Source organism: Oncorhynchus masou, unplaced genomic scaffold (genome assembly GCF_036934945.1).
Source record: "Oncorhynchus masou masou isolate Uvic2021 unplaced genomic scaffold, UVic_Omas_1.1 unplaced_scaffold_2191, whole genome shotgun sequence".
In the NCBI taxonomy this organism is placed as follows: Eukaryota; Metazoa; Chordata; class Actinopteri; order Salmoniformes; family Salmonidae; genus Oncorhynchus; species Oncorhynchus masou.
The window spans coordinates 4,620-31,258 of NW_027008667.1; the positions used below are offsets into that span (position 1 = coordinate 4,620).

The 26,639-nt window shown below is 53.6% G+C and overlaps 1 protein-coding gene across 1 annotated transcript; it reads right to left on the reverse strand.

Moving 5' to 3' along the window:
* Positions 1–274: 274 nt before the first annotated feature.
* LOC135533066 (pecanex-like protein 1) lies at positions 275–25,789 on the reverse strand (the record flags this gene model as incomplete). Its single annotated transcript, XM_064960456.1, has 5 exons — positions 25,618–25,789; positions 23,147–23,361; positions 8,345–8,450; positions 6,066–6,108; positions 275–2,137 (listed from the first exon to the last, which is right to left on the reverse strand). Coding segments are annotated over exons 1-5 (2,380 nt in total), but the record flags the coding sequence as incomplete, so codon positions are not given.
* Between the last annotated feature and the right edge of the window lie 850 nt (positions 25,790–26,639).

The following is a 26,639-nucleotide window of genomic DNA, read 5'->3' on the forward strand; positions in this document are numbered from 1 at the left end:
AGAAACCCACTACACTATAACCCTAGAAACCCACTACACTATAACCCTAGAAACCCACTACACTATAACCCTAGAAACCCACTACACTATAACCCTAGAAACCCACTACACTATAACCCTAGAAACCCACTACACTATAACCCTAGAAACCCACTAAACTATAACCCTAGAAACCCACTACACTATAACCCTAGAAGCCCACTAAACTATAACCCTAGAAACCCACTAAACTATAACCCTAGAAACCCACTAAACTATAACCCTAGAAACCCACCTCGTGAAGGGCCGGCAGTGGGAGCGTCCAGGGGCTCTGAAGAGAAGGCTGTTTGGCTGGGTAGACTATTCCTGGACCTGGTCACTGACTCCAGCTGTGAGGCCCTGCCCAATAGGGACGCAGCGTCCAGGACCTCCCCCTCTTTGGCTTCCAGGTCAGATTTGGAGGTGGTGAGGGGTCGGAGCCCGGCGGCGGGGGCCCCCAGGCGGTGGGGGTCGTTAAGGCATGCGGACGCCGTCGTGCCGCTGTCCAGGCTCAGCACCCGGGCGTGGGTTTTGGCGCTGCCCGTGCTGGGTGTCCGACCAGAGGTGCGACGCTTGCCTCTTCCCCCGGCCCTCCCTCCCCCCGTCTCATATTCAGCCTGGGCTTTCTGTGAAGAGGAGGAGGTGGAGGCGGTGGTGGCGGCTGTGTGGGAGTGGCTGTGGGAGTGGGAGTGGCTGTGCTTGACTTTCAGGGCACGGTAGCGTCCCTCGGGGGAGTGGCAGGAGTGGGAAGTGGTGGATGAGGAGGAGTCCGTGCTGAAGTGATGTGATTGGGTGGACTGAAGGCTGGAGGCACAGCTAAGGTCACTGGCTTCGCTCCACTCCTCCTCCCCACCCCCGGCAGCGAATACCGTACTGCGCGGCTTGGCCACTCCACGCAAAGACATGTAGTCCCGGTGACGGCTGGCATCGAAGCTGCTCGCCCGTTTCTTACCGGTCCGGCGGCGCCCGCTGTTGCGCCCGGCTCCCAAGGAGGAAGAAGTTCGTTGGACGAGGTTGGCGGATTTCACGTCCTCTTTCTCTCCTCTCCCCCGGTCCTGTTCCCTGTTGGCTGTGCAGGCCGAGCCGTCAACACTGGTCCTCGTGCTACTGCTGCAGGAGGGGCCTGCTGGAGGCTCCTGGCCCGAGGATGGGGGGTTGGTGATAGAGGGGGACGTGGCGGAGGAGAAGGGCTGTTTGGCTGTTAGCTCATTGGCATGAGGGTTCTTATTAGCCTCCCTGGAAGGCAGGCTGTTTGGTCCTCTTGAGATGCTCGAACCAAGGCTGGACCCCAGAGTAGAAGTCCTGCCCTCCCCTGTCGAGGTGGACCCGGGCCCAGTAGCAGCAGCCTCCCCACCTCCCCTCTCCCTCCCTGTCCCGCGCTGCTCATCCCCTGACAGGGACAGTAAACTCTCCACGTGCGTGGAGCTGGTCTGCTCGCTGTGGAAGCTGCTGACGGTGCTGTTGGTGTCTCTGTCTGTCCCGCTGCAGTAGCTCTCTGTGGAGCCGCTGCTACGTGTGCTCAAGCTGCGGAGGCTGTCTGCACTGACCTTCCCCCCACCACCACCACCCTGGTCGGCCTGGTACAAACCTGACCCCCCCTCCCCTGCCAGCCCTAGCCTGCAGGGTTCCTGCTGGTGTCTGTAGCAGGCTGTGGAGCAGCCAGAGGTAGAGGCCTGGTCCGGATGCTGCTGGCAGAGCCTTTCAGCCGCAGCCCCCTCCGTAATCCCCTGTCCTCCAGCTTCAGCCCCTGGCCGGTGGGGTCTGGCAGCTTCCAGCTCACACACCGGGTCCAGGCCCCCTCTCCAAGGAGGGGGGTAGAGGCTGAAGTCAGCTGAGGGCAGGGAGGGGTCGGGGAAGGCTGATCCAGCAGAGCTGGACGTGCGGGGTAGACCCCGGGTACGAGGCTCCTTCCTGAAGGACTGGGAATGTAACCCGGGGGTGTGGGCCGACCCCTCTGTGTCGCAAGAGGACATGGATTGGCTGAAGGGGTGGGAGGCGGAGCCACAATGGTTTGCAGGGTCGCAGGAGAGCTCGGAGGGGCCAAGGGAGGTGGAGGGCTGCATGGAGGCGAAGGAGTGGCTGGAGACAAGGCAGTAAATCTTTGGGTCAGACATCATGTCTGGAGGGGAGGAAAGGAGATCAATTAGTGAAGTTCTGTTCTCAGGTCTGTGATAATTAGTGAATACCTGTTCTCAGATCTGTAATGTGTTTGAGCAGATACACATTGTCGAGCAGCATTTAACCCTTCAGCTTCTTCACTGATCTTAGTTCCTAAATTAAATGTTGAGTTTAAACATAAGCAACTTACTATATTTGCTGCTTGTTCTAGGCATAGTGTGCAGACCAAGGTATCAGACAGAGAGAGTACACGAAGAGAGGAGACAGAGAGAGGAGACAGAGAGAGGAGACAGAGAGAGGAGACAGAGAGAGGAGACAGAGAGAGGAGACAGAGAGAGGAGACAGAGAGAGGAGACAGAGAGAGGAGACAGAGAGAGGAGACAGAGAGAGGAGACAGAGAGAGGAGACAGAGAGAGGAGACAGAGAGAGGAGACAGAGAGAGGAGACAGAGAAGACAGAGGATGGAGAGAGGAGAGGTGCAGTGGAATCTGTTGTGTTATAGGGTCAGCCAAAATAGTACGCGCCCCTGGAGCAAATAAGGGTTGAGTGCCTTGCTCAAGGGCACAGGCGTTTCACCTTCTCGACTTGGGGATTCGAACCAGCAACCTTTCAGTTACTGGTCCAACACTCTAACCGCTAGGCTACCTGCCTCCCTGTTCGTCCTATGTGAAGACAGTGAAGACACAGCTTGAGAGCCAAAAAGACAATTGAACTGTGGTGGGAAAGGTCTGTTTTAAGACCATCTCTACCTAACTCTATTGGCCCATCCTAGTACAGCAGTCTGTGTAAGGCAGTCTGTGTACGGCAGTCTGTGTACGGCAGTCTGTGTACGGCAGTCTGTGTACGGCAGTCTGTGTACGGCAGTCTGTGGAACGGCAGTCTGTGGAACGGCAGTCTGTGGAACGGCAGTCTGTGGAACGGCAGTCTGCGGAACGGCAGTCTGCGGAACGGCAGTCTGCGTAAGGCAGTCTGCGTACGGCAGTCTGTGGAACGGCAATCTGTGGAACGGCAATCTGTGGAACGGCAGTCTGCGTACGGCAGTCTGCGTACGGCAGTCTGCGGAACGGCAGTCTGCGGAACGGCAGTCTGCGGAACGGCAGTCTGCGGAACGGCAGTCTGCGGAACGGCAGTCTGCGGAACGGCAGTCTGCGGAACGGCAGTCTGCGGAACGGCAGTCTGCGGAAGGCAGTCTGTGGAACGGCAGTCTGTGGAACGGCAGTCTGCGTAAGGCAGTCTGCGTAAGGCAGTCTGCGTAAGGCAGTCTGCGTACGACAGTCTGCGTAAGGCAGTCTGCGTACGACAGTCTGCGTAAGGCAGTCTGCGTAAGGCAGTCTGCGTAAGGCAGTCTGCGTAAGGCAGTCTGCGTAAGGCAGTCTGCGTAAGGCAGTCTGTGTAAGGCAGTCTGTGTAAGGCAGTCTGTGTAAGGCAGTCTGTGTACGGCAGTCTGTGAAGATTAGATATCCTGCCACGTGTTAACAAGGTAACCTTGTTTAAACAAGAGTTCTCAAGTCTCTCTCCTGAGGAAAACAAAAACAGTCCAAAACACGAGTCCAAGAAAACATTAACTAACACAACAAATATGATAACATGATTTCACAAGAGCTCTTTCTCAAAGAGACCAGAGGATTTTCAGTCAGTGGTTGCCCTGAGTACGGCGAAGATTCAGTTCGACAAGGATTAAAAATTGCACACACATTCAAAGTGGACGGCAGTGTTATGTTAGATGTTGTTTGTTTGCTTGGGTTTGAATCCCAACCTTGGTCAGACTGTAATGGACAGTGTTTTCTTGGGTTTGAGTCCCAACCTAAGTCAGACTCTGTAATGGACAGTGTTTTCTTGGGTTTGAATCCCAACCTTGGTCAGACTGTAATGGACAGTGTTTTCTTGGGTTTGAATCCCAACCTAAGTCAGACTCTGTAATGGACAGTGTAAGCGGAGGCTGGTCCTCAGGGGGAGGGAGAATAAACCACTCAGCCCCCTGGGCTGTATCAAATGGAACACTATTCCCTATAGCGTGCACTGCTTTTCACCGTGAGCCCTGCATGTAGTTCACTTTATAAAGGAGGCCATTTGGGACAGAGCCCTGGTCAAACTTCAGCTCTGGCCTCTTCTCTTTCTACCGACCCGATCAGAGAGGAGACAGCGAGCTAATTAGAATGGTGTTGAGCGAACATGTTGAATAATTCAAACAATGCAGTCGCTCTGGCTGACACACAATGGACCCTGAGTCGCCTCACTCCGACACTCCACCCAATGGACCTGGACTGCAACTAAAAGAGGGTTCATTTGTCTAGAAAGCCCTCTGTCTTTCAACAGACAACTCCAGTGACTGATTAGCTGGCTGGCTGACAAGCCATACGACCGGGGGAGGGACAAAGCCATACAACTACAGAGGACTACGCCATACGACTACAGAGGACAACGCCATACGACTACAGAGGACAACGCCATACGACTACGGGAGGGACTACGCCATACGACTAGGGGAGGGACAAAGCCATACGACTAGGGGAGGGACAACGCCATACGACTAGGGGAGGGACAAAGCCATACGACTAGGGGAGGGACAAAGCCATACGACTAGGGGAGGGACAACGCCATACGACTAGGGGAGGGACAACGCCATACGACTAGGGGAGGGACAACGCCATAGGACTAGGGGAGGGACAAAGCCATACGACTAGGGGAGGGACAAAGCCATACGACTAGGGGAGGGACAACGCCATACGACTAGGGGAGGGACAACGCCATACGACTAGGGGAGGGACAACGCCATACGACTAGGGGAGGGACAACGCCATACGACTAGGGGAGGGACAACGCCATAGGACTAGGGGAGGGACAAAGCCATACGACTAAGGGAGGGACAACGCCATACGACTAAGGGAGGGACAACGCCATACGACTAAGGGAGGGACAACGCCATACGACTAGGGGAGGGACAACGCCATACGACTAGGGGAGGGACAAAGCCATACGACTAGGGGAGGGACAAAGCCATGCGACTAGGGGAGGGACAAAGCCATACGACTAGGGGAGGGACAACGCCATACGACTAGGGGAGGGACAACGCCATACGACTAGGGGAGGGACAAAGCCATACGACTAGGGGAGGGACAACGCCATACGACTAGGGAGGGACAACGCCATGCGACTAGGGGAGGGACAAAGCCATGCGACTAGGGGAGGGACAAAGCCATACGACTAGGGGAGGGACAACGCCATACGACTAGGGGAGGGACAACGCCATACGACTAGGGGAGGGACAAAGCCATACGACTAGGGGAGGGACAACGCCATACGACTAGGGGAGGGACAACGCCATGCGACTAGGGGAGGGACAAAGCCATGCGACTAGGGGAGGGACAAAGCCATACGACTAGGGGAGGGACAAAGCCATACGACTGGGGGAGGGACAAAGCCATACGACTGGGGGAGGGACAAAGCCATACGACCGGGGGAGGGACAAAGCCATACGACCAGGGGAGGGACAAAGCCATACGACTAGGGGAGGGACAACGCCATACGACTAGGGGAGGGACAAAGCCATGCAACTAGGGGAGGGACAAAGCCATACGACTAGGGGAGGGACAAAGCCATACGACTAGGGGAGGGACAAAGCCATGCAACTAGGGGAGGGACAAAGCCATACGACTAGGGGAGGGACAAAGCCATACGACTAGGGGAGGGACAAAGCCATACGACTACAACTCTCATCTTTCACCCTATTGTGTCGTACACATGCCAGTCACGACTTGCAGAAAAGCCCAGCTGAAGATGAGGGAGAAGGCTGAGAGTAGTTTAGACGTCTTCCAACGGCTCTTCTCAGAATATCAGGTAAATACATTGCACAACCAACTGCCGCCTCACAGTCGTTGGACCCAATCAGGTGTCGAAGGCTGAAGAATGAGAGTGGCGGTAGCTGTTACCTTTGGCTGTCGTGGTTCCTCCGTGGCCATTGGCGGACGCAATCTGAACAACAGAAAGGTGGGAGGAAGAGCGACTTATCAAGACATAACAAGAGACATAAAACAATAACTTTCTACATCAGTAACCTTTTCAGGTCGTCAAAACTTAAAATGTTGAAGAACAGAACATCTTCGAGGACCACGATGGAAAGAACCCTGTGGCATATGTAGTATATTTTATCCTCTGTCATTTGTAAAACACGTAATGTCTCCGGCGAGAGCAGACTACTGCTTCCAGTATCAAATCAATCCCTCCAAAATACAGTTTCCACGGGAGAGAGAAGCATTAGTTTGTCTCACCTGGTGACCGGAGTCCATCCCAACATTCTGTCTCACCTGGTGGCAGGAGACCATCCCAACATTATGTCTCACCTGGTGACCGGAGTCCATCCCAACATTCTGTCTCACCTGGTGACCGGAGTCCATCCCAACATTCTGTCTCACCTGGTGGCAGGAGACCATCCCAACATTATGTCTCACCTGGTGACCGGAGTCCATCCCAACATTCTGTCTCACCTGGTGACCGGAGTCCTTCCCAACATTCTGTCTCACCTGGTGACCGGAGTCCATCCCAACATTCTGTCTCACCTGGTGACCGGAGTCCATCCCAACATTCTGTCTCACCTGGTGACCGGAGTCCATCCCAACATTCTGTCTCACCTGGTGACCGGAGTCCATCCCAACATTCTGTCTCACCTGGTGACCGGAGTCCATCCCAACATTCTGTCTCACCTGGTGACCGGAGTCCATCCCAACATTCTGTCTCACCTGGTGACCGGAGTCCATCCCAACATTCTGTCTCACCTGGTGACCGGAGTCCATCCCAACATTCTGTCTCACCTGGTGACCGGAGTCCATCCCAACATTCTGTCTCACCTGGTGACCGGAGTCCATCCCAACATTCTGTCTCACCTGGTGACCGGAGTCCATCCCAACATTGTCTCACCTGGTGACCGGAGTCCATCCCAACATTCTGTCTCACCTGGTGACCGGAGTCCATCCCAACATTGTCTCACCTGGTGACCAGAGTCCATCCCAACATTCTTTCTCACCTGGTGACCGGAGTCCATCCCAACATTCTTTCTCACCTGGTGACCGGAGTCCATCCCAACATTCTTTCTCACCTGGTGACCGGAGTCCATCCCAACATTCTGTCTCACCTGGTGACCGGAGTCCATCCCAACATTCTGTCTCACCTGGTGACCGGAGTCCATCCCAACATTCTGTCTCACCTGGTGACCGGAGTCCATCCCAACATTCTGTCTCACCTGGTGACCGGAGTCCATCCCAACATTCTGTCTCACCTGGTGACCGGAGTCCATCCCAACATTCTGTCTCACCTGGTGACCGGAGTCCATCCCAACATTCTGTCTCACCTGGTGACCGGAGTCCATCCCAACATTCTGTCTCACCTGGTGACCGGAGTCCATCCCAACATTCTGTCTCACCTGGTGACCGGAGTCCATCCCAACATTCTGTCTCACCTGGTGACCGGAGTCCATCCCAACATTCTGTCTCACCTGGTGACCGGAGTCCATCCCAACATTCTGTCTCACCTGGTGGCCGGAGTCCATCCCAACATTCTGTCTCACCTGGTGACCAGAGTCCATCCCAACATTCTGTCTCACCTGGTGACCGGAGTCCATCCCAACATTCTGTCTCACCTGGTGACCGGAGTCCATCCCAACATTCTGTCTCACCTGGTGACCGGAGTCCATCCCAACATTCTGTCTCACCTGGTGACCGGAGTCCATCCCAACATTCTGTCTCACCTGGTGACCGGAGTCCATCCCAACATTCTGTCTCACCTGGTGACCGGAGTCCATCCCAACATTCTGTCTCACCTGGTGGCCGGAGTCCATCCCAACATTCTGTCTCACCTGGTGACCGGAGTCCATCCCAACATTCTGTCTCACCTGGTGGCAGGAGTCCATCCCAACATTCTGTCTCACCTGGTGACCGGAGTCCATCCCAACATTCTGTCTCACCTGGTGACCGGAGTCCATCCCAACATTCTTTCTCACCTGGTGACCGGAGTCCATCCCAACATTCTGTCTCACCTGGTGACCGGAGTCCATCCCAACATTCTTTCTCACCTGGTGACCGGAGTCCATCCCAACATTCTGTCTCACCTGGTGACCGGAGTCCATCCCAACATTCTGTCTCACCTGGTGGCAGGAGACCATCCCAACATTCTGTCTCACCTGGTGGCCGGAGTCCATCCCAACATTCTGTCTCACCTGGTGGCAGGAGTCCATCCCTGTATAAGAGTTTCTGGAGCTGCAGTCTACTGGTGGAGTCTCATCTCGAATGAAGTCTGCCATCTCTAGACCCCCACCAGGGTCCCTGCGCGCGCGCACACACACACACACACACACACACACACACACACACACTTCCATTAGGAAAACGTGGTAATGGACATTTGACCAGAAGTGTTTTAACTAACCGTCTATTCGACACATTGACCTGACTCATATGCATTGGGTGTGTAACCCGGTTAGGCTTCCTTAGGTCCTTCTTACCGAATTCTGATGTGCACTTTGAAGATGTTAAGTATAAATGTACAACACTTACTTTCCCTCAGCCAACAAGACGAGTAACAAACAGCAACATCACTAGCCTGTGTCAACCTTCTATCCCCCCCTAGTAGAAACGTTGACCACTTTCCCTCAGCCAACAAGACGAGTAACAAACAGCAACATCACTAGTGTCTTCACTGACATTTTCAACATGTCCCTGATTGAGTCTGTAATACCTACATGTTTCAAGCAGACCACCATAGTCCCTGTGCCCAAGAACACTAAGGCAACCTGCCTACAAGACTACAGACCTGTAGCACTCACGTCTGTAGCCATGAAGTGTTTTGAAAGGCTGGTAATGGCTCACATCAGCACCATTATCCCAGAAACCCTAGACCCACTCCATGCAATCTCTGTTGCACTCCACACTGCCCTTTCCCACCTGGACAAAATTAAATCTTATGTGAGAATGCTATTCATTGACTACAGTTCAGTGTTCAACAGCATAGTGCCGTCAAAGCTCATCACTAAGCTAAGGACCCTGGGACTAAACACCTCCCTCTGCAACTTGATCCTGGACTTCCTGACGGGCCGCGCCCCAGGTGGTGAGGGTAGGTAGCAACACATGTGCCACGTTGATCCTCAACACTGGAGCTCCCCAGGGGTGCGTGTTCAGTCCCATCCTATACTCCCTGTTCACCCACGACTGCATGGCCAGGCACGACTCCAACACCATCATTAAGTTTGGAGACGACACAACAGTGGTAGGCCTGATCACCAACAATGACGAGACTGCCTATAGGGAGGAGGTCAGAGACCTGGCCGGGTGGTGCCAGAATAACAACCTCTCCCTCAACGTAACCAAGACTAAGGAGATGATTGTGGACTACAGGAAATGGAGGAATGAGCACGCCCCCATTCTCATCGACAGGGCTGCAGTGGAGCAGGTTGAGAGCTTTAAGTTCCTTGGTGTCCACATCACCAACAAACTAACATGGTCCAAACACCAAGACAGTCGTGAAGAGGGCACGACAAAACCTATTCCCCCTCAGGAGACTAAAAAGATTTGGCATGGGTCCTCATATCCTCAAAAGGTTCTACAGCTGCACCTTCAAGAGCATCCTGACTGGTTGCATCACTGCCTGGTATGGCAGCTGCTCGGCCACCTACTGCAAGGCACTACAGAGGGCAGTGCGTACGGCCCAGTACATCACCGGGGTCAAGCATCCTGCCATCCAGGACCTCTATACCAGGAGGTGTCAGAGGAAGGACCAAAAATTGTCAAAGACCCCAGCCATAGACTGTTCTCTCTGCTACCACATGGCAAGGGGTACCGGAGCGCCAAATCTAGGACAAAAAGGCTTCTCAACAGTTTTTACCCCCAAGCCTCCTGAACAGGTAATCAAATGGCTATGTGCATTGTGTGCCCCCCCAACCCCTCTTTTACGCTGCTGCTACTCTCTGTTTATCTTATATGCATAGTCACTTTAACCATATCTACATGTACATACCACCTCAATCAGCCTGACTAACCAGTGTCTGTATGTAGCCCCTCTACTGTATAGAGCGCCTCTACTGTATAGAGCCTCTACTATACTGTATAGAGCCTCTACTATACTGTATAGAGCCTCTACTATACTGTATAGAGCCTCTCCACTGTATAGAGCCTCTCCACTGTATAGAGCCTCTCCACTGTATAGAGCCTCTCCACTGTATAGAGCCTCTCCACTGTATAGAGCCTCTCCACTGTATAGAGCCTCTCCACTGTATAGAGCCTCTCCACTGTATAGAGCCTCTCCACTGTATAGAGCCTCTCCACTGTATAGAGCCTCTCCACTGTATAGAGCCTCTCCACTGTATAGAGCCTCTCCACTGTATAGAGCCTCTCCACTGTATAGAGCCTGTCTTTTTACTGTTGTTTTATTTCTTTACCTTCCTATTGTTCACCTAATATATTTTTTTTGCACTATTGGTTAGAACCTGTAAGTCAGCATTTCACTGTAAGTAAGTACCTGTTGTATTCGGCGCACGTGACAAATAAACTTGGATTTGAGAACATATTCTCATTTACAGCAACGAGCTGGGAAATAGTTACAGGGGAGAGGAGGGGGGGATGAATGAGCCAATTGGAAGTTGGGATGATTTAGTGGCCATGATGGTTTGAGGGACAGATTGGGAATTTAGCCAGGACACCCGTTTAACATCCCATCTGAAAGACGGCACCCTACACAGGGCAATGTCCCCAATCACTGCCCATGACAGTAATAGCTTATGCATACTGTAGATTCAAATGATCAGTTCCAGGCGCCAAAGCTGTCAGTTGGGACACTTGAAGCGCTGACTATTTTAGCAAATAGCAGGCTACTGCTGTGGCCGAGGGTAACGCACTGACTCAGCTACTGCTGTGGCCGAGGGTAAACGCACTGACTCAGCTACTGCTGTGGAGGAGGGTAAACGCACTGACTCAGCTACTGCTGTGGAGGAGGGTAAACGCACTGACTCAGCTACTGCTGTGGAGGAGGGTAAACGCACTGACTCAGCTACTGCTGTGGAGGAGGGTAACGCACTGACTCAGCTACTGCTGTGGAGGAGGGTAACGCACTGACTCAGCTACTGCTGTGGAGGAGGGTAACGCACTGACTCAGCTACTGCTGTGGAGGAGGGTAACGCACTGACTCAGCTACTGCTGTGGAGGAGGGTAACGCACTGACTCAGCTACTGCTGTGGAGGAGGGTAGCGCACTGACTCAGCTACTGCTGTGGAGGAGGGTAGCGCACTGACTCAGCTACTGCTGTGGAGGAGGGTAACGCACTGACTCAGCTACTGCTGTGGAGGAGGGTAACGCACTGACTCAGCTACTGCTGTGGCCGAGGGTAACGCACTGACTCAGCTACTGCTGTGAAGGAGGGTAAACACACTGACTCAGCTACTGCTGTGGAGGAGGGTAAACACACTGACTCAGCTACTGCTGTGGAGGAGGGTAAACACACTGACTCAGCTACTGCTGTGGCCGAGGGTAACGCACTGACTCAGCTACTGCTGTGGAGGAGGGTAGCGCACTGACTCAGCTACTGCTGTGGCCGAGGGTAGCGCACTGACTCAGCTACTGCTGTGGCCGAGGGTAGCGCACTGACTCAGCTACTGCTGTGGCCGAGGGTAACGCACTGACTCAGCTACTGCTGTGGAGGAGGGTAACGCACTGACTCAGCTACTGCTGTGGCCGAGGGTAACGCACTGACTCAGCTACTGCTGTGGAGGAGGGTAGCGCACTGACTCAGCTACTGCTGTGGCCGAGGGTAGCGCACTGACTCAGCTACTGCTGTGGCCGAGGGTAGCGCACTGACTCAGCTACTGCTGTGGCCGAGGGTAACGCACTGACTCAGCTACTGCTGTGGAGGAGGGTAACGCACTGACTCAGCTACTGCTGTGGCCGAGGGTAACGCACTGACTCAGCTACTGCTGTGGCCGAGGGTAACGCACTGACTCAGCTACTGCTGTGGCCGAGGGTAACGCACTGACTCAGCTACTGCTGTGGCCGAGGGTAACGCACTGACTCAGCTACTGCTGTGGAGGAGGGTAAACGCACTGACTCAGCTACTGCTGTGGAGGAGGGTAACGCACTGACTCAGCTACTGCTGTGGAGGAGGGTAGCGCACTGACTCAGCTACTGCTGTGGAGGAGGGTAAACACACTGACTCAGCTACTGCTGTGGCCGAGGGTAACGCACTGACTCAGCTACTGCTGTGGAGGAGGGTAACGCACTGACTCAGCTACTGCTGTGGCCGAGGGTAGCGCACTGACTCAGCTACTGCTGTGGCCGAGGGTAGCGCACTGACTCAGCTACTGCTGTGGCCGAGGGTAGCGCACTGACTCAGCTACTGCTGTGGCCGAGGGTAACGCACTGACTCAGCTACTGCTGTGGAGGAGGGTAACGCACTGACTCAGCTACTGCTGTGGCCGAGGGTAACGCACTGACTCAGCTACTGCTGTGGCCGAGGGTAACGCACTGACTCAGCTACTGCTGTGGCCGAGGGTAACGCACTGACTCAGCTACTGCTGTGGCCGAGGGTAACGCACTGACTCAGCTACTGCTGTGGAGGAGGGTAAACGCACTGACTCAGCTACTGCTGTGGCCGAGGGTAACGCACTGACTCAGCTACTGCTGTGGAGGAGGGTAACGCACTGACTCAGCTACTGCTGTGGCCGAGGGTAACGCACTGACTCAGCTACTGCTGTGGCCGAGGGTAACGCACTGACTCAGCTACTGCTGTGGCCGAGGGTAACGCACTGACTCAGCTACTGCTGTGGCCGAGGGTAACGCACTGACTCAGCTACTGCTGTGGCCGAGGGTAACGCACTGACTCAGCTACTGCTGTGGCCGAGGGTAACGCACTGACTCAGCTACTGCTGTGGCCGAGGGTAACGCACTGACTCAGCTACTGCTGTGGCCGAGGGTAACGCACTGACTCAGCTACTGCTGTGGAGGAGGGTAACGCACTGACTCAGCTACTGCTGTGGAGGAGGGTAGCGCACTGACTCAGCTACTGCTGTGGAGGAGGGTAGCGCACTGACTCAGCTACTGCTGTGGAGGAGGGTAGCGCACTGACTCAGCTACTGCTGTGGAGGAGGGTAGCGCACTGACTCAGCTACTGCTGTGGAGGATGGTAGCGCACTGACTCAGCTACTGCTGTGGCCGAGGGTAACGCACTGACTCAGCTACTGCTGTGGCCGAGGGTAACGCACTGACTCAGCTACTGCTGTGGCCGAGGGTAACGCACTGACTCAGCTACTGCTGTGGCCGAGGGTAACGCACTGACTCAGCTACTGCTGTGGCCGAGGGTATCGCACTGACTCAGCTACTGCTGTGGAGGAGGGTAACGCACTGACTCAGCTACTGCTGTGGAGGAGGGTAGCGCACTGACTCAGCTACTGCTGTGGAGGAGGGTAGCGCACTGACTCAGCTACTGCTGTGGAGGAGGGTAGCGCACTGACTCAGCTACTGCTGTGGAGGAGGGTAGCGCACTGACTCAGCTACTGCTGTGGAGGAGGGTAGCGCACTGACTCAGCTACTGCTGTGGAGGAGGGTAGCGCACTGACTCAGCTACTGCTGTGGAGGAGGGTAGCGCACTGACTCAGCTACTGCTGTGGAGGAGGGTAGCGCACTGACTCAGCTACTGCTGTGGAGGAGGGTAGCGCACTGACTCAGCTACTGCTGTGGAGGAGGGTGGAGGAGCGCACTGACTCAGCTACTGCTGTGGAGGAGGGTAGCGCACTGACTCAGCTACTGCTGTGGAGGAGGGTAGCGCACTGACTCAGCTACTGCTGTGGAGGAGGGTAGCGCACTGACTCAGCTACTGCTGTGGAGGAGGGTAGCGCACTGACTCAGCTACTGCTGTGGAGGAGGGTAGCGCACTGACTCAGCTACTGCTGTGGAGGAGGGTAGCGCACTGACTCAGCTACTGCTGTGGAGGAGGGTAGCGCACTGACTCAGCTACTGCTGTGGAGGAGGGTAGCGCACTGACTCAGCTACTGCTGTGGAGGAGGGTAGCGCACTGACTCAGCTACTGCTGTGGAGGAGGGTAGCGCACTGACTCAGCTACTGCTGTGGAGGAGGGTAGCGCACTGACTCAGCTACTGCTGTGGAGGAGGGTAGCGCACTGACTCAGCTACTGCTGTGGAGGAGGGTAGCGCACTGACTCAGCTACTGCTGTGGAGGAGGGTAGCGCACTGACTCAGCTACTGCTGTGGAGGAGGGTAGCGCACTGACTCAGCTACTGCTGTGGAGGAGGGTAGCGCACTGACTCAGCTACTGCTGTGGAGGAGGGTAGCGCACTGACTCAGCTACTGCTGTGGAGGAGGGTAGCGCACTGACTCAGCTACTGCTGTGGAGGAGGGTAGCGCACTGACTCAGCTACTGCTGTGGAGGAGGGTAGCGCACTGACTCAGCTACTGCTGTGGAGGAGGGTAGCGCACTGACTCAGCTACTGCTGTGGAGGAGGGTAGCGCACTGACTCAGCTACTGCTGTGGAGGAGGGTAGCGCACTGACTCAGCTACTGCTGTGGAGGAGGGTAGCGCACTGACTCAGCTACTGCTGTGGAGGAGGGTAGCGCACTGACTCAGCTACTGCTGTGGAGGAGGGTAGCGCACTGACTCAGCTACTGCTGTGGAGGAGGGTAGCGCACTGACTCAGCTACTGCTGTGGAGGAGGGTAGCGCACTGACTCAGCTACTGCTGTGGAGGAGGGTAGCGCACTGACTCAGCTACTGCTGTGGAGGAGGGTAGCGCACTGACTCAGCTACTGCTGTGGAGGAGGGTAGCGCACTGACTCAGCTACTGCTGTGGAGGAGGGTAGCGCACTGACTCAGCTACTGCTGTGGAGGAGGGTAGCGCACTGACTCAGCTACTGCTGTGGAGGAGGGTAGCGCACTGACTCAGCTACTGCTGTGGAGGAGGGTAGCGCACTGACTCAGCTACTGCTGTGGAGGAGGGTAGCGCACTGACTCAGCTACTGCTGTGGAGGAGGGTAGCGCACTGACTCAGCTACTGCTGTGGAGGAGGGTAGCGCACTGACTCAGCTACTGCTGTGGAGGAGGGTAGCGCACTGACTCAGCTACTGCTGTGGAGGAGGGTAGCGCACTGACTCAGCTACTGCTGTGGAGGAGGGTAGCGCACTGACTCAGCTACTGCTGTGGAGGAGGGTAGCGCACTGACTCAGCTACTGCTGTGGAGGAGGGTAGCGCACTGACTCAGCTACTGCTGTGGAGGAGGGTAGCGCACTGACTCAGCTACTGCTGTGGAGGAGGGTAGCGCACTGACTCAGCTACTGCTGTGGAGGAGGGTAGCGCACTGACTCAGCTACTGCTGTGGAGGAGGGTAGCGCACTGACTCAGCTACTGCTGTGGAGGAGGGTAGCGCACTGACTCAGCTACTGCTGTGGAGGAGGGTAGCGCACTGACTCAGCTACTGCTGTGGAGGAGGGTAGCGCACTGACTCAGCTACTGCTGTGGAGGAGGGTAGCGCACTGACTCAGCTACTGCTGTGGAGGAGGGTAGCGCACTGACTCAGCTACTGCTGTGGAGGAGGGTAGCGCACTGACTCAGCTACTGCTGTGGAGGAGGGTAGCGCACTGACTCAGCTACTGCTGTGGAGGAGGGTAGCGCACTGACTCAGCTACTGCTGTGGAGGAGGGTAGCGCACTGACTCAGCTACTGCTGTGGAGGAGGGTAGCGCACTGACTCAGCTACTGCTGTGGAGGAGGGTAGCGCACTGACTCAGCTACTGCTGTGGAGGAGGGTAGCGCACTGACTCAGCTACTGCTGTGGAGGAGGGTAGCGCACTGACTCAGCTACTGCTGTGGAGGAGGGTAGCGCACTGACTCAGCTACTGCTGTGGAGGAGGGTAGCGCACTGACTCAGCTACTGCTGTGGAGGAGGGTAGCGCACTGACTCAGCTACTGCTGTGGAGGAGGGTAGCGCACTGACTCAGCTACTGCTGTGGAGGAGGGTAGCGCACTGACTCAGCTACTGCTGTGGAGGAGGGTAGCGCACTGACTCAGCTACTGCTGTGGAGGAGGGTAGCGCACTGACTCAGCTACTGCTGTGGAGGAGGGTAGCGCACTGACTCAGCTACTGCTGTGGAGGAGGGTAGCGCACTGACTCAGCTACTGCTGTGGAGGAGGGTAGCGCACTGACTCAGCTACTGCTGTGGAGGAGGGTAGCGCACTGACTCAGCTACTGCTGTGGAGGAGGGTAGCGCACTGACTCAGCTACTGCTGTGGAGGAGGGTAGCGCACTGACTCAGCTACTGCTGTGGAGGAGGGTAGCGCACTGACTCAGCTACTGCTGTGGAGGAGGGTAGCGCACTGACTCAGCTACTGCTGTGGAGGAGGGTAGCGCACTGACTCAGCTACTGCTGTGGAGGAGGGTAGCGCACTGACTCAGCTACTGCTGTGGAGGAGGGTAACGCACTGACTCAGCTACTGCTGTGGAGGAGGGTAACGCACTGACTCAGCTACTGCTGTGGAGGAGGGTAACGCACTGACTCAGCTACTGCTGTGGAGGAGGGTAACGCACTGACTCAGCTACTGCTGTGGAGGAGGGTAACGCACTGACTCAGCTACTGCTGTGGAGGAGGGTAACGCACTGACTCAGCTACTGCTGTGGAGGAGGGTAACGCACTGACTCAGCTACTGCTGTGGAGGAGGGTAACGCACTGACTCAGCTACTGCTGTGGAGGAGGGTAACGCACTGACTCAGCTACTGCTGTGGAGGAGGGTAACGCACTGACTCAGCTACTGCTGTGGAGGAGGGTAACGCACTGACTCAGCTACTGCTGTGGAGGAGGGTAACGCACTGACTCAGCTACTGCTGTGGAGGAGGGTAACGCACTGACTCAGCTACTGCTGTGGAGGAGGGTAACGCACTGACTCAGCTACTGCTGTGGAGGAGGGTAACGCACTGACTCAGCTACTGCTGTGGAGGAGGGTAACGCACTGACTCAGCTACTGCTGTGGCCGAGGGTAACGCACTGACTCAGCTACTGCTGTGGCCGAGGGTAACGCACTGACTCAGCTACTGCTGTGGCCGAGGGTAACGCACTGACTCAGCTACTGCTGTGGCCGAGGGTAACGCACTGACTCAGCTACTGCTGTGGCCGAGGGTAACGCACTGACTCAGCTACTGCTGTGGCCGAGGGTAACGCACTGACTCAGCTACTGCTGTGGCCGAGGGTAACGCACTGACTCAGCTACTGCTGTGGCCGAGGGTAACGCACTGACTCAGCTACTGCTGTGGCCGAGGGTAACGCACTGACTCAGCTACTGCTGTGGCCGAGGGTAACGCACTGACTCAGCTACTGCTGTGGCCGAGGGTAACGCACTGACTCAGCTACTGCTGTGGCGGAGGGTAACGCACTGACTCAGCTACTGCTGTGGCGGAGGGTAACGCACTGACTCAGCTACTGCTGTGGAGGAGGGTAACGCACTGACTCAGCTACTGCTGTGGAGGAGGGTAACGCACTGACTCAGCTACTGCTGTGGAGGAGGGTAACGCACTGACTCAGCTACTGCTGTGGAGGAGGGTAACGCACTGACTCAGCTACTGCTGTGGAGGAGGGTAACGCACTGACTCAGCTACTGCTGTGGAGGAGGGTAACGCACTGACTCAGCTACTGCTGTGGAGGAGGGTAACGCACTGACTCAGCTACTGCTGTGGAGGAGGGTAACGCACTGACTCAGCTACTGCTGTGGAGGAGGGTAACGCACTGACTCAGCTACTGCTGTGGAGGAGGGTAACGCACTGACTCAGCTACTGCTGTGGAGGAGGGTAACGCACTGACTCAGCTACTGCTGTGGAGGAGGGTAACGCACTGACTCAGCTACTGCTGTGGAGGAGGGTAACGCACTGACTCAGCTACTGCTGTGACTCAGCTACTGCTGTGGAGGAGGGTAACGCACTGACTCAGCTACTGCTGTGGAGGAGGGTAACGCACTGACTCAGCTACTGCTGTGGAGGAGGGTAACGCACTGACTCAGCTACTGCTGTGGAGGAGGGTAACGCACTGACTCAGCTACTGCTGTGGAGGAGGGTAACGCACTGACTCAGCTACTGCTGTGGAGGAGGGTAACGCACTGACTCAGCTACTGCTGTGGAGGAGGGTAACGCACTGACTCAGCTACTGCTGTGGAGGAGGGTAACGCACTGACTCAGCTACTGCTGTGGAGGAGGGTAACGCACTGACTCAGCTACTGCTGTGGAGGAGGGTAACGCACTGACTCAGCTACTGCTGTGGAGGAGGGTAACGCACTGACTCAGCTACTGCTGTGGAGGAGGGTAACGCACTGACTCAGCTACTGCTGTGGAGGAGGGTAACGCACTGACTCAGCTACTGCTGTGGAGGAGGGTAACGCACTGACTCAGCTACTGCTGTGGAGGAGGGTAACGCACTGACTCAGCTACTGCTGTGGAGGAGGGTAACGCACTGACTCAGCTACTGCTGTGGAGGAGGGTAACGCACTGACTCAGCTACTGCTGTGGAGGAGGGTAACGCACTGACTCAGCTACTGCTGTGGAGGAGGGTAACGCACTGACTCAGCTACTGCTGTGGAGGAGGGTAACGCACTGACTCAGCTACTGCTGTGGAGGAGGGTAACGCACTGACTCAGCTACTGCTGTGGAGGAGGGTAACGCACTGACTCAGCTACTGCTGTGGAGGAGGGTAACGCACTGACTCAGCTACTGCTGTGGAGGAGGGTAACGCACTGACTCAGCTACTGCTGTGGAGGAGGGTAACGCACTGACTCAGCTACTGCTGTGGAGGAGGGTAACGCACTGACTCAGCTACTGCTGTGGAGGAGGGTAACGCACTGACTCAGCTACTGCTGTGGAGGAGGGTAACGCACTGACTCAGCTACTGCTGTGGAGGAGGGTAACGCACTGACTCAGCTACTGCTGTGGAGGAGGGTAACGCACTGACTCAGCTACTGCTGTGGAGGAGGGTAACGCACTGACTCAGCTACTGCTGTGGAGGAGGGTAACGCACTGACTCAGCTACTGCTGTGGAGGAGGGTAACGCACTGACTCAGCTACTGCTGTGGAGGAGGGTAACGCACTGACTCAGCTACTGCTGTGGAGGAGGGTAACGCACTGACTCAGCTACTGCTGTGGAGGAGGGTAACGCACTGACTCAGCTACTGCTGTGGAGGAGGGTAACGCACTGACTCAGCTACTGCTGTGGAAGAGGGTAACGCACTGACTCAGCTACTGCTGTGGAGGAGGGTAACGCACTGACTCAGCTACTGCTGTGGAGGAGGGTAACGCACTGACTCAGCTACTGCTGTGGAGGAGGGTAACGCACTGACTCAGCTACTGCTGTGGAGGAGGGTAACGCACTGACTCAGCTACTGCTGTGGAGGAGGGTAACGCACTGACTCAGCTACTGCTGTGGAGGAGGGTAACGCACTGACTCAGCTACTGCTGTGGAGGAGGGTAACGCACTGACTCAGCTACTGCTGTGGAGGAGGGTAACGCACTGACTCAGCTACTGCTGTGGAGGAGGGTAACGCACTGACTCAGCTACTGCTGTGGAGGAGGGTAACGCACTGACTCAGCTACTGCTGTGGAGGAGGGTAACGCACTGACTCAGCTACTGCTGTGGAGGAGGGTAACGCACTGACTCAGCTACTGCTGTGGAGGAGGGTAACGCACTGACTCAGCTACTGCTGTGGAGGAGGGTAACGCACTGACTCAGCTACTGCTGTGGAGGAGGGTAACGCACTGACTCAGCTACTGCTGTGGAGGAGGGTAACGCACTGACTCAGCTACTGCTGTGGAGGAGGGTAACGCACTGACTCAGCTACTGCTGTGGAGGAGGGTAACGCACTGACTCAGCTACTGCTGTGGAGGAGGGTAACGCACTGACTCAGCTACTGCTGTGGAGGAGGGTAACGCACTGACTCAGCTACTGCTGTGGAGGAGGGTAACGCACTGACTCAGCTACTGCTGTGGAGGAGGGTAACGCACTGACTCAGCTACTGCTGTGGAGGAGGGTAACGCACTGACTCAGCTACTGCTGTGGAGGAGGGTAACGCACTGACTCAGCTACTGCTGTGGAGGAGGGTAACGCACTGACTCAGCTACTGCTGTGGAGGAGGGTAACGCACTGACTCAGCTACTGCTGTGGAGGAGGGTAACGCACTGACTCAGCTACTGCTGTGGAGGAGGGTAACGCACTGACTCAGCTACTGCTGTGGAGGAGGGTAACGCACTGACTCAGCTACTGCTGTGGAGGAGGGTAACGCACTGACTCAGCTACTGCTGTGGAGGAGGGTAACGCACTGACTCAGCTACTGCTGTGGAGGAGGGTAACGCACTGACTCAGCTACTGCTGTGGAGGAGGGTAACGCACTGACTCAGCTACTGCTGTGGAGGAGGGTAACGCACTGACTCAGCTACTGCTGTGGCCGAGGGTAAACACACTGACTCAGCTACTGCTGTGGAGGAGGGTAAACACACTGACTCAGCTACTGCTGTGGAGGAGGGTAAACACACTGACTCAGCTACTGCTGTGGAGGAGGGTAAACACACTGACTCAGCTACTGCTGTGGCCGAGGGTAACGCACTGACTCAGCTACTGCTGTGGAGGAGGGTAAACACACTGACTCAGCTACTGCTGTGGAGGAGGGTAAACACACTGACTCAGCTACTGCTGTGGAGGAGGGTAAACACACTGACTCAGCTACTGCTGTGGAGGGTAAACACACTGACTCAGCTACTGCTGTGGAGGGTAAACACACTGACTCAGCTACTGCTGTGGAGGAGGGTAACGCACTGACTCAGCTACTGCTGTGGAGGAGGGTAACGCACTGACTCAGCTACTGCTGTGGAGGAGGGTAACGCACTGACTCAGCTACTGCTGTGGAGGAGGGTAACGCACTGACTCAGCTACTGCTGTGGAGGAGGGTAACGCACTGACTCAGCTACTGCTGTGGAGGAGGGTAACGCACTGACTCAGCTACTGCTGTGGAGGAGGGTAACGCACTGACTCAGCTACTGCTGTGGAGGAGGGTAACGCACTGACTCAGCTACTGCTGTGGAGGAGGGTAACGCACTGACTCAGCTACTGCTGTGGAGGAGGGTAACGCACTGACTCAGCTACTGCTGTGGAGGAGGGTAACGCACTGACTCAGCTACTGCTGTGGAGGAGGGTAACGCACTGACTCAGCTACTGCTGTGGAGGAGGGTAACGCACTGACTCAGCTACTGCTGTGGAGGAGGGTAACGCACTGACTCAGCTACTGCTGTGGAGGAGGGTAACGCACTGACTCAGCTACTGCTGTGGAGGAGGGTAACGCACTGACTCAGCTACTGCTGTGGAGGAGGGTAACGCACTGACTCAGCTACTGCTGTGGAGGAGGGTAACGCACTGACTCAGCTACTGCTGTGGAGGAGGGTAACGCACTGACTCAGCTACTGCTGTGGAGGAGGGTAACGCACTGACTCAGCTACTGCTGTGGAGGAGGGTAACGCACTGACTCAGCTACTGCTGTGGAGGAGGGTAACGCACTGACTCAGCTACTGCTGTGGCCGAGGGTAACGCACTGACTCAGCTACTGCTGTGGCCGAGGGTAACGCACTGACTCAGCTACTGCTGTGGCGGAGGGTAACGCACTGACTCAGCTACTGCTGTGGCCGAGGGTAACGCACTGACTCAGCTACTGCTGTGGAGGAGGGTAACGCACTGACTCAGCTACTGCTGTGGTGGAGGGTAAACACACTGACTCAGCTACTGCTGTGGAGGAGGGTAAACACACTGACTCAGCTACTGCTGTGGAGGAGGGTAAACACACTGACTCAGCTACTGCTGTGGAGGAGGGTAAACACACTGACTCAGCTACTGCTGTGGAGGAGGGTAAACACACTGACTCAGCTACTGCTGTGGTGGAGGGTAAACACACTGACTCAGCTACTGCTGTGGTGGAGGGCTCTCATTCCTCCCTTATTTCTCTTAGCATCCTGCTCCCCAGTCTACTCCAAGCTGCTCTGCTTTGGTCTCCTTCAGGAATGTGAGAATGATTCACTCTACAGGGGTTTGGGCAGTAAGTTAACAAGTTGCGACCTCACACATTAGGGTTTCGTTGTTTCTAAAATGTGAACTAGGCCTATTTCCACTAACAAAAATGTTTGACTGCCAAAATCAGTCTCTTTCCTCACTGGTCTAGTGGCCTTGAGGTGAAGAGGTAGCTTGCTAGCTGAATTGAATTGCACTGCAAACATATATGCGAAACATGCTCAGTCCCCGTCTCCACAAAAACAGATAAACCTTTGACCCTGGCCCACAAACACCTACTTCACACCACTAGAGGAAATGAAATCCATGATTCATCTCTGATTTTAGGGTCAGGTCAGGTGCCCAAGTATCCGATAAACCACAGCCCTACAAGATAATCGATGGGGTGTGCTTGGCATTCAGTGATGAACACACTTTTCTGAAAACAATGTGTGTCCTTGCTTCAGCCACCTAAAAAAGTATGTTTATGATAGAGTAACAATATCTAAAAAAGTATGTTTATGATAGAGTAGCAATATCTAAAAAAAAAAGTAGGTTTATGATAGAGTAGCAATATCTAAAAAAGTATGTTCATGACAGAGTAACAATATCTAAAAAAGTATGTTCATGATAGAGTAACAATATCTAAAAAAGTATGTTTATGATAGAGTAACAATATCTAAAAAAGTACCCCCACCAACATCAACCCTGAACCCAGAGAGCTCACTAAAGGCATCAAGCATGCTTCAGTTCGGCTGACGCCTAGCCTGTCTCGGCTAGCCGAACCCAACGATACCCCCTAAAATTATCTTTGCTTGAAAAACGAGAGGGGGGGGGGGGCAGCACTGTTTTTCCATGTTAAGATGCCGTAGCCAGTCCCCAAAATAATCAGAATTCATCTAAGATAACTCAAGAAATCCTGTCACTCATTTGCATGTTTTTCAGCTGGGTTGCACGAAGACGCCTTAACTGACCCTGGTCCATTACTGTCCTCCTGACGTGTGGCGTCTCCCTCGTTGGCCCCCTCGCTGCTGGTTCTGTTGCTCTCTTTCTCCTTGGCCCGGTGCTCCACCACCTCTCCCTCGTCCAGGGCATGATGCAGCCGGTAGTTCACAGTCTTCAGCAGCAGGAACATACCAGCTATCACACCACAGTAGATCCCTACTATCACCATGGTGGGTGGGAGTGCCTGAATGACACACATTGGACATTTATATTGGAGTAATTTTTGCAGACACTCTTTATACAGAGCCATTTAAAAAGCAGTGCATTCAACTACAACTACAATAAAACTGGATTGTCCATCCAAGGACTGATGTTTGCTTTCTTTCAATAGTAGAACACAAATACAACTTAGAACCCCCTCCCCCCTAAAAGACAAGTGCTATTTACAGTAAATGAGAGTTCACCATGTCAGCGTTTTGTTAACTGACCAGCCATGGAAACCGGGTTGTCTGCAAGACTGTGTTAGCTCAGAGAGCTAGCAGGTTTCCAGGTCTTGTGAAAAGTGATTAGTCATCAGTGGTAAATGGAGTCATCATGTCAGTACAGTGAACAAACTCCGCTATATTCCCATTACAGATTGTTGTAGCCTAGTGGTTAGAGCGTTGGACTAGTAACCGCAAGGTTGCGAGTTCAAACCCCCGAGCTGACAAGGTACAAATCTGTCGTTCTGCCCCCGAACAGGCAGTTAACCCACTGTTCCCAGGCCGTCATTGAAAATAAGAATTTGTTCTTAACTGACTTGCCTGGTTAAATAAAGGTAAAATTAAAATTTAAAAATTTAACTAGGTAAGTCAGTTTAAGAACAAATTCTTATTTTCAATGACGGCCTGGGAACAGTGGGTTAACTGCCTGTTCAGGGGCAGAACGACAGATTTGTACCTTGTCAGCTCAGGGATTTAATCTAGCAACCTTTCAGTTACTGGCCCAACTCTCTAACCACCAGGCTACCTGCCACCCATGTTCAGTCCGTGCATTTATTTATTAGCCTATGGGTAACACCAGTGATGCTCAGTCTCTCTCTCTCTCAGAGCATTCAGAAAAATCACACTATTTATACCCTCCCTGTCACACATCCTGACTTAAATCAAAGCACTTGGTATACAGGTAGCAGGCAGCCTAGTGGTTAGACCATTGGGCCAGTAACCCAAAAGTCCCTAGATTGAATCCCCGAGCTGACAAGGTACAAATCTGTCCCTCTGCCCCTGAACAAGGCAGTTAACCCACTGTTCCTAGGCCATCATTGTAAATAATAATTTGTTCTTAACTGACTTGCCTAGTTAAATAGGTCAAATAAAATTTAAAAAACATCCTGAGTTAAATCAAAGCACTTAGAATACATATCCCGACTTGAGTCAAAGCAAAACCACTGCTAATCAATCACAGATCTGGCCTAATTACACAACACCAAGCAACTGGACTGAGTAACATTTCAATTGGAAACAGCTGTAACTTTAGCCCCTCAATATTGAAAGTGAGGCACATATAAAATGCTGTTTTAAAGATCACTCATTTACATTTGGTTTTGCAGGTAGTGTTTACAGTAACGTGATGTTTATGGGGCAGGAATATTTGACTGTGCAGCAGTTTGTAATCCTACTCTTCAACCATTCCAAAATATCGTTGTTGTTTTGTTTCATGACAACATTTCCTAGAAGTCTGTTTTTGTGCTGGCTTGCTGACAAGATGGGTCAGCTTGAATATCTGGTAGATCTTGCCACCAGTATACGAGAGACAAGACATACATTGTTCGCTAATAATAGACTGAGATAGATAGCTGTCAATGTGGCTTGGGGGGGTGGGGGTGCGAAGGTTGCAAACATAATCTGTTTTCTATTAATTAGCTATCTTTGTTTATCTACAACAGACGTATTAGCCACGACTTGTTGCCCGGGGTTTGGTTAGTCAAACCTGGTCGAGCTTAAAGTATTTCCCTCATTCTGATTTTTTTTTAATGGACAATGTAAAATGTGGTCAGCTAACAATGACAGATAGCGGAATAAAATGTCACACCTGACAACAAAACATAACGGTGAACATGAAAACAAGGTGCGAACAGTTACGTCCACTGGTATTTATTTCGTTTTATTCGAGGGAAACATTTAGAGCTCAAACAAAGAATACCTAGCAACCTAGCTAGTTATCTAGGTAACGTTAACTAGATAGCTAAATAGCATGTTGGCTAGCCTTACTAGCCAACGGTTAACTGTTAGCATTAGCATCCGAGGTTTGGCTAGTTGGCTAACCTTACTAGCCAACGGTATAGCTGTTAGCATTAGCATCCGCGGTTTGGCTAGTTGGCTAACCTTACTAGCCAACGGTATAGCTGTTAGCGTTAGCGGTTTGGCTAGCATGACATTACAGCCAGGGAAGATCCTCTAACGGTAAACCCAGACTTGCTTTGCTGAGATTGGATATCATGTTAATACACACACACACTTACCATGTAAAGCGTGAAGGGGAAACATAGTAGGAATAGCCAGAGGTAGAGGTGTAGAGCATTGACAAATGTATTTTGATGGGGATCATAGTACCATCCGCCTGTGATTGAAGCCCAGACCCCTTGCCTGAGGATCTGTAGAGTTTGAGACCCCATGTTTTATCCCCTTCGATTTCCTTGGGAGAAAAAAAAAAAAACGACTAAATAAAAGGGGCGACACGAAGGCTAGCCGTCGTGAAACATTACCAACAGTGCAGTGTTTTCAGACACTGGCCTGAAAATCCACACTGCAGCCATCTTCTCTGCAACTAGCCAGCTGGGGCACTGTACTCGGTCCTCCACTGAGAAAGTCTTCCTATCCCACCACGCCCTGCGAGCTGCTTCTTCTTCTTCGGTCCGTGCTCTCTGGTATCCTTGGGACGTCCTTACGCAATGGTTCCGATACATTGAAGTTGAAATTTTAAAAAGGTTCAGGGTAAGGGTTAAGGTTAGAGTTTAGGATAATGACATCCCAAGGATCCTGGGATAGAACTAACCCTTCTTTACATAAACAAACGGGCAATGGAAAAAGAGTGTAGCAAAGACAACTCTGTGAGGGCAGTTTGAAAACGGTCACACAATATTACACTAGGTAAATAGCGCCCCCTTTTGGTAATGTACTGATTTCCAGAAAATCTCGGTGTGCCATATTTTTTTATTTAACCAGGAAAATCAGTTAAGAACAAATTCTTATTTACAATGAAGTCCGACCCAGGCCAAAACCTAACCCAGACAACGCTGGGACAATTGTGCATCACACTATGGGACTCCCAATCACTGTACGGTTGTAATACAGCCTGGAATCAAACCAGGGTCTGTAGTGACACCTCTAGCACTGAGTTGCAGTGCCTTAGACCACTGTGCCACTCTGGAGCCCTGAGTGTTGTGGCATAACTTCCACTGCTGTATTTTCAATCATGACAGATTTTTCAAGTTACTCGTCAAAAATATTAATTGATCATCAAGTTAAATCATCGAGACACTAA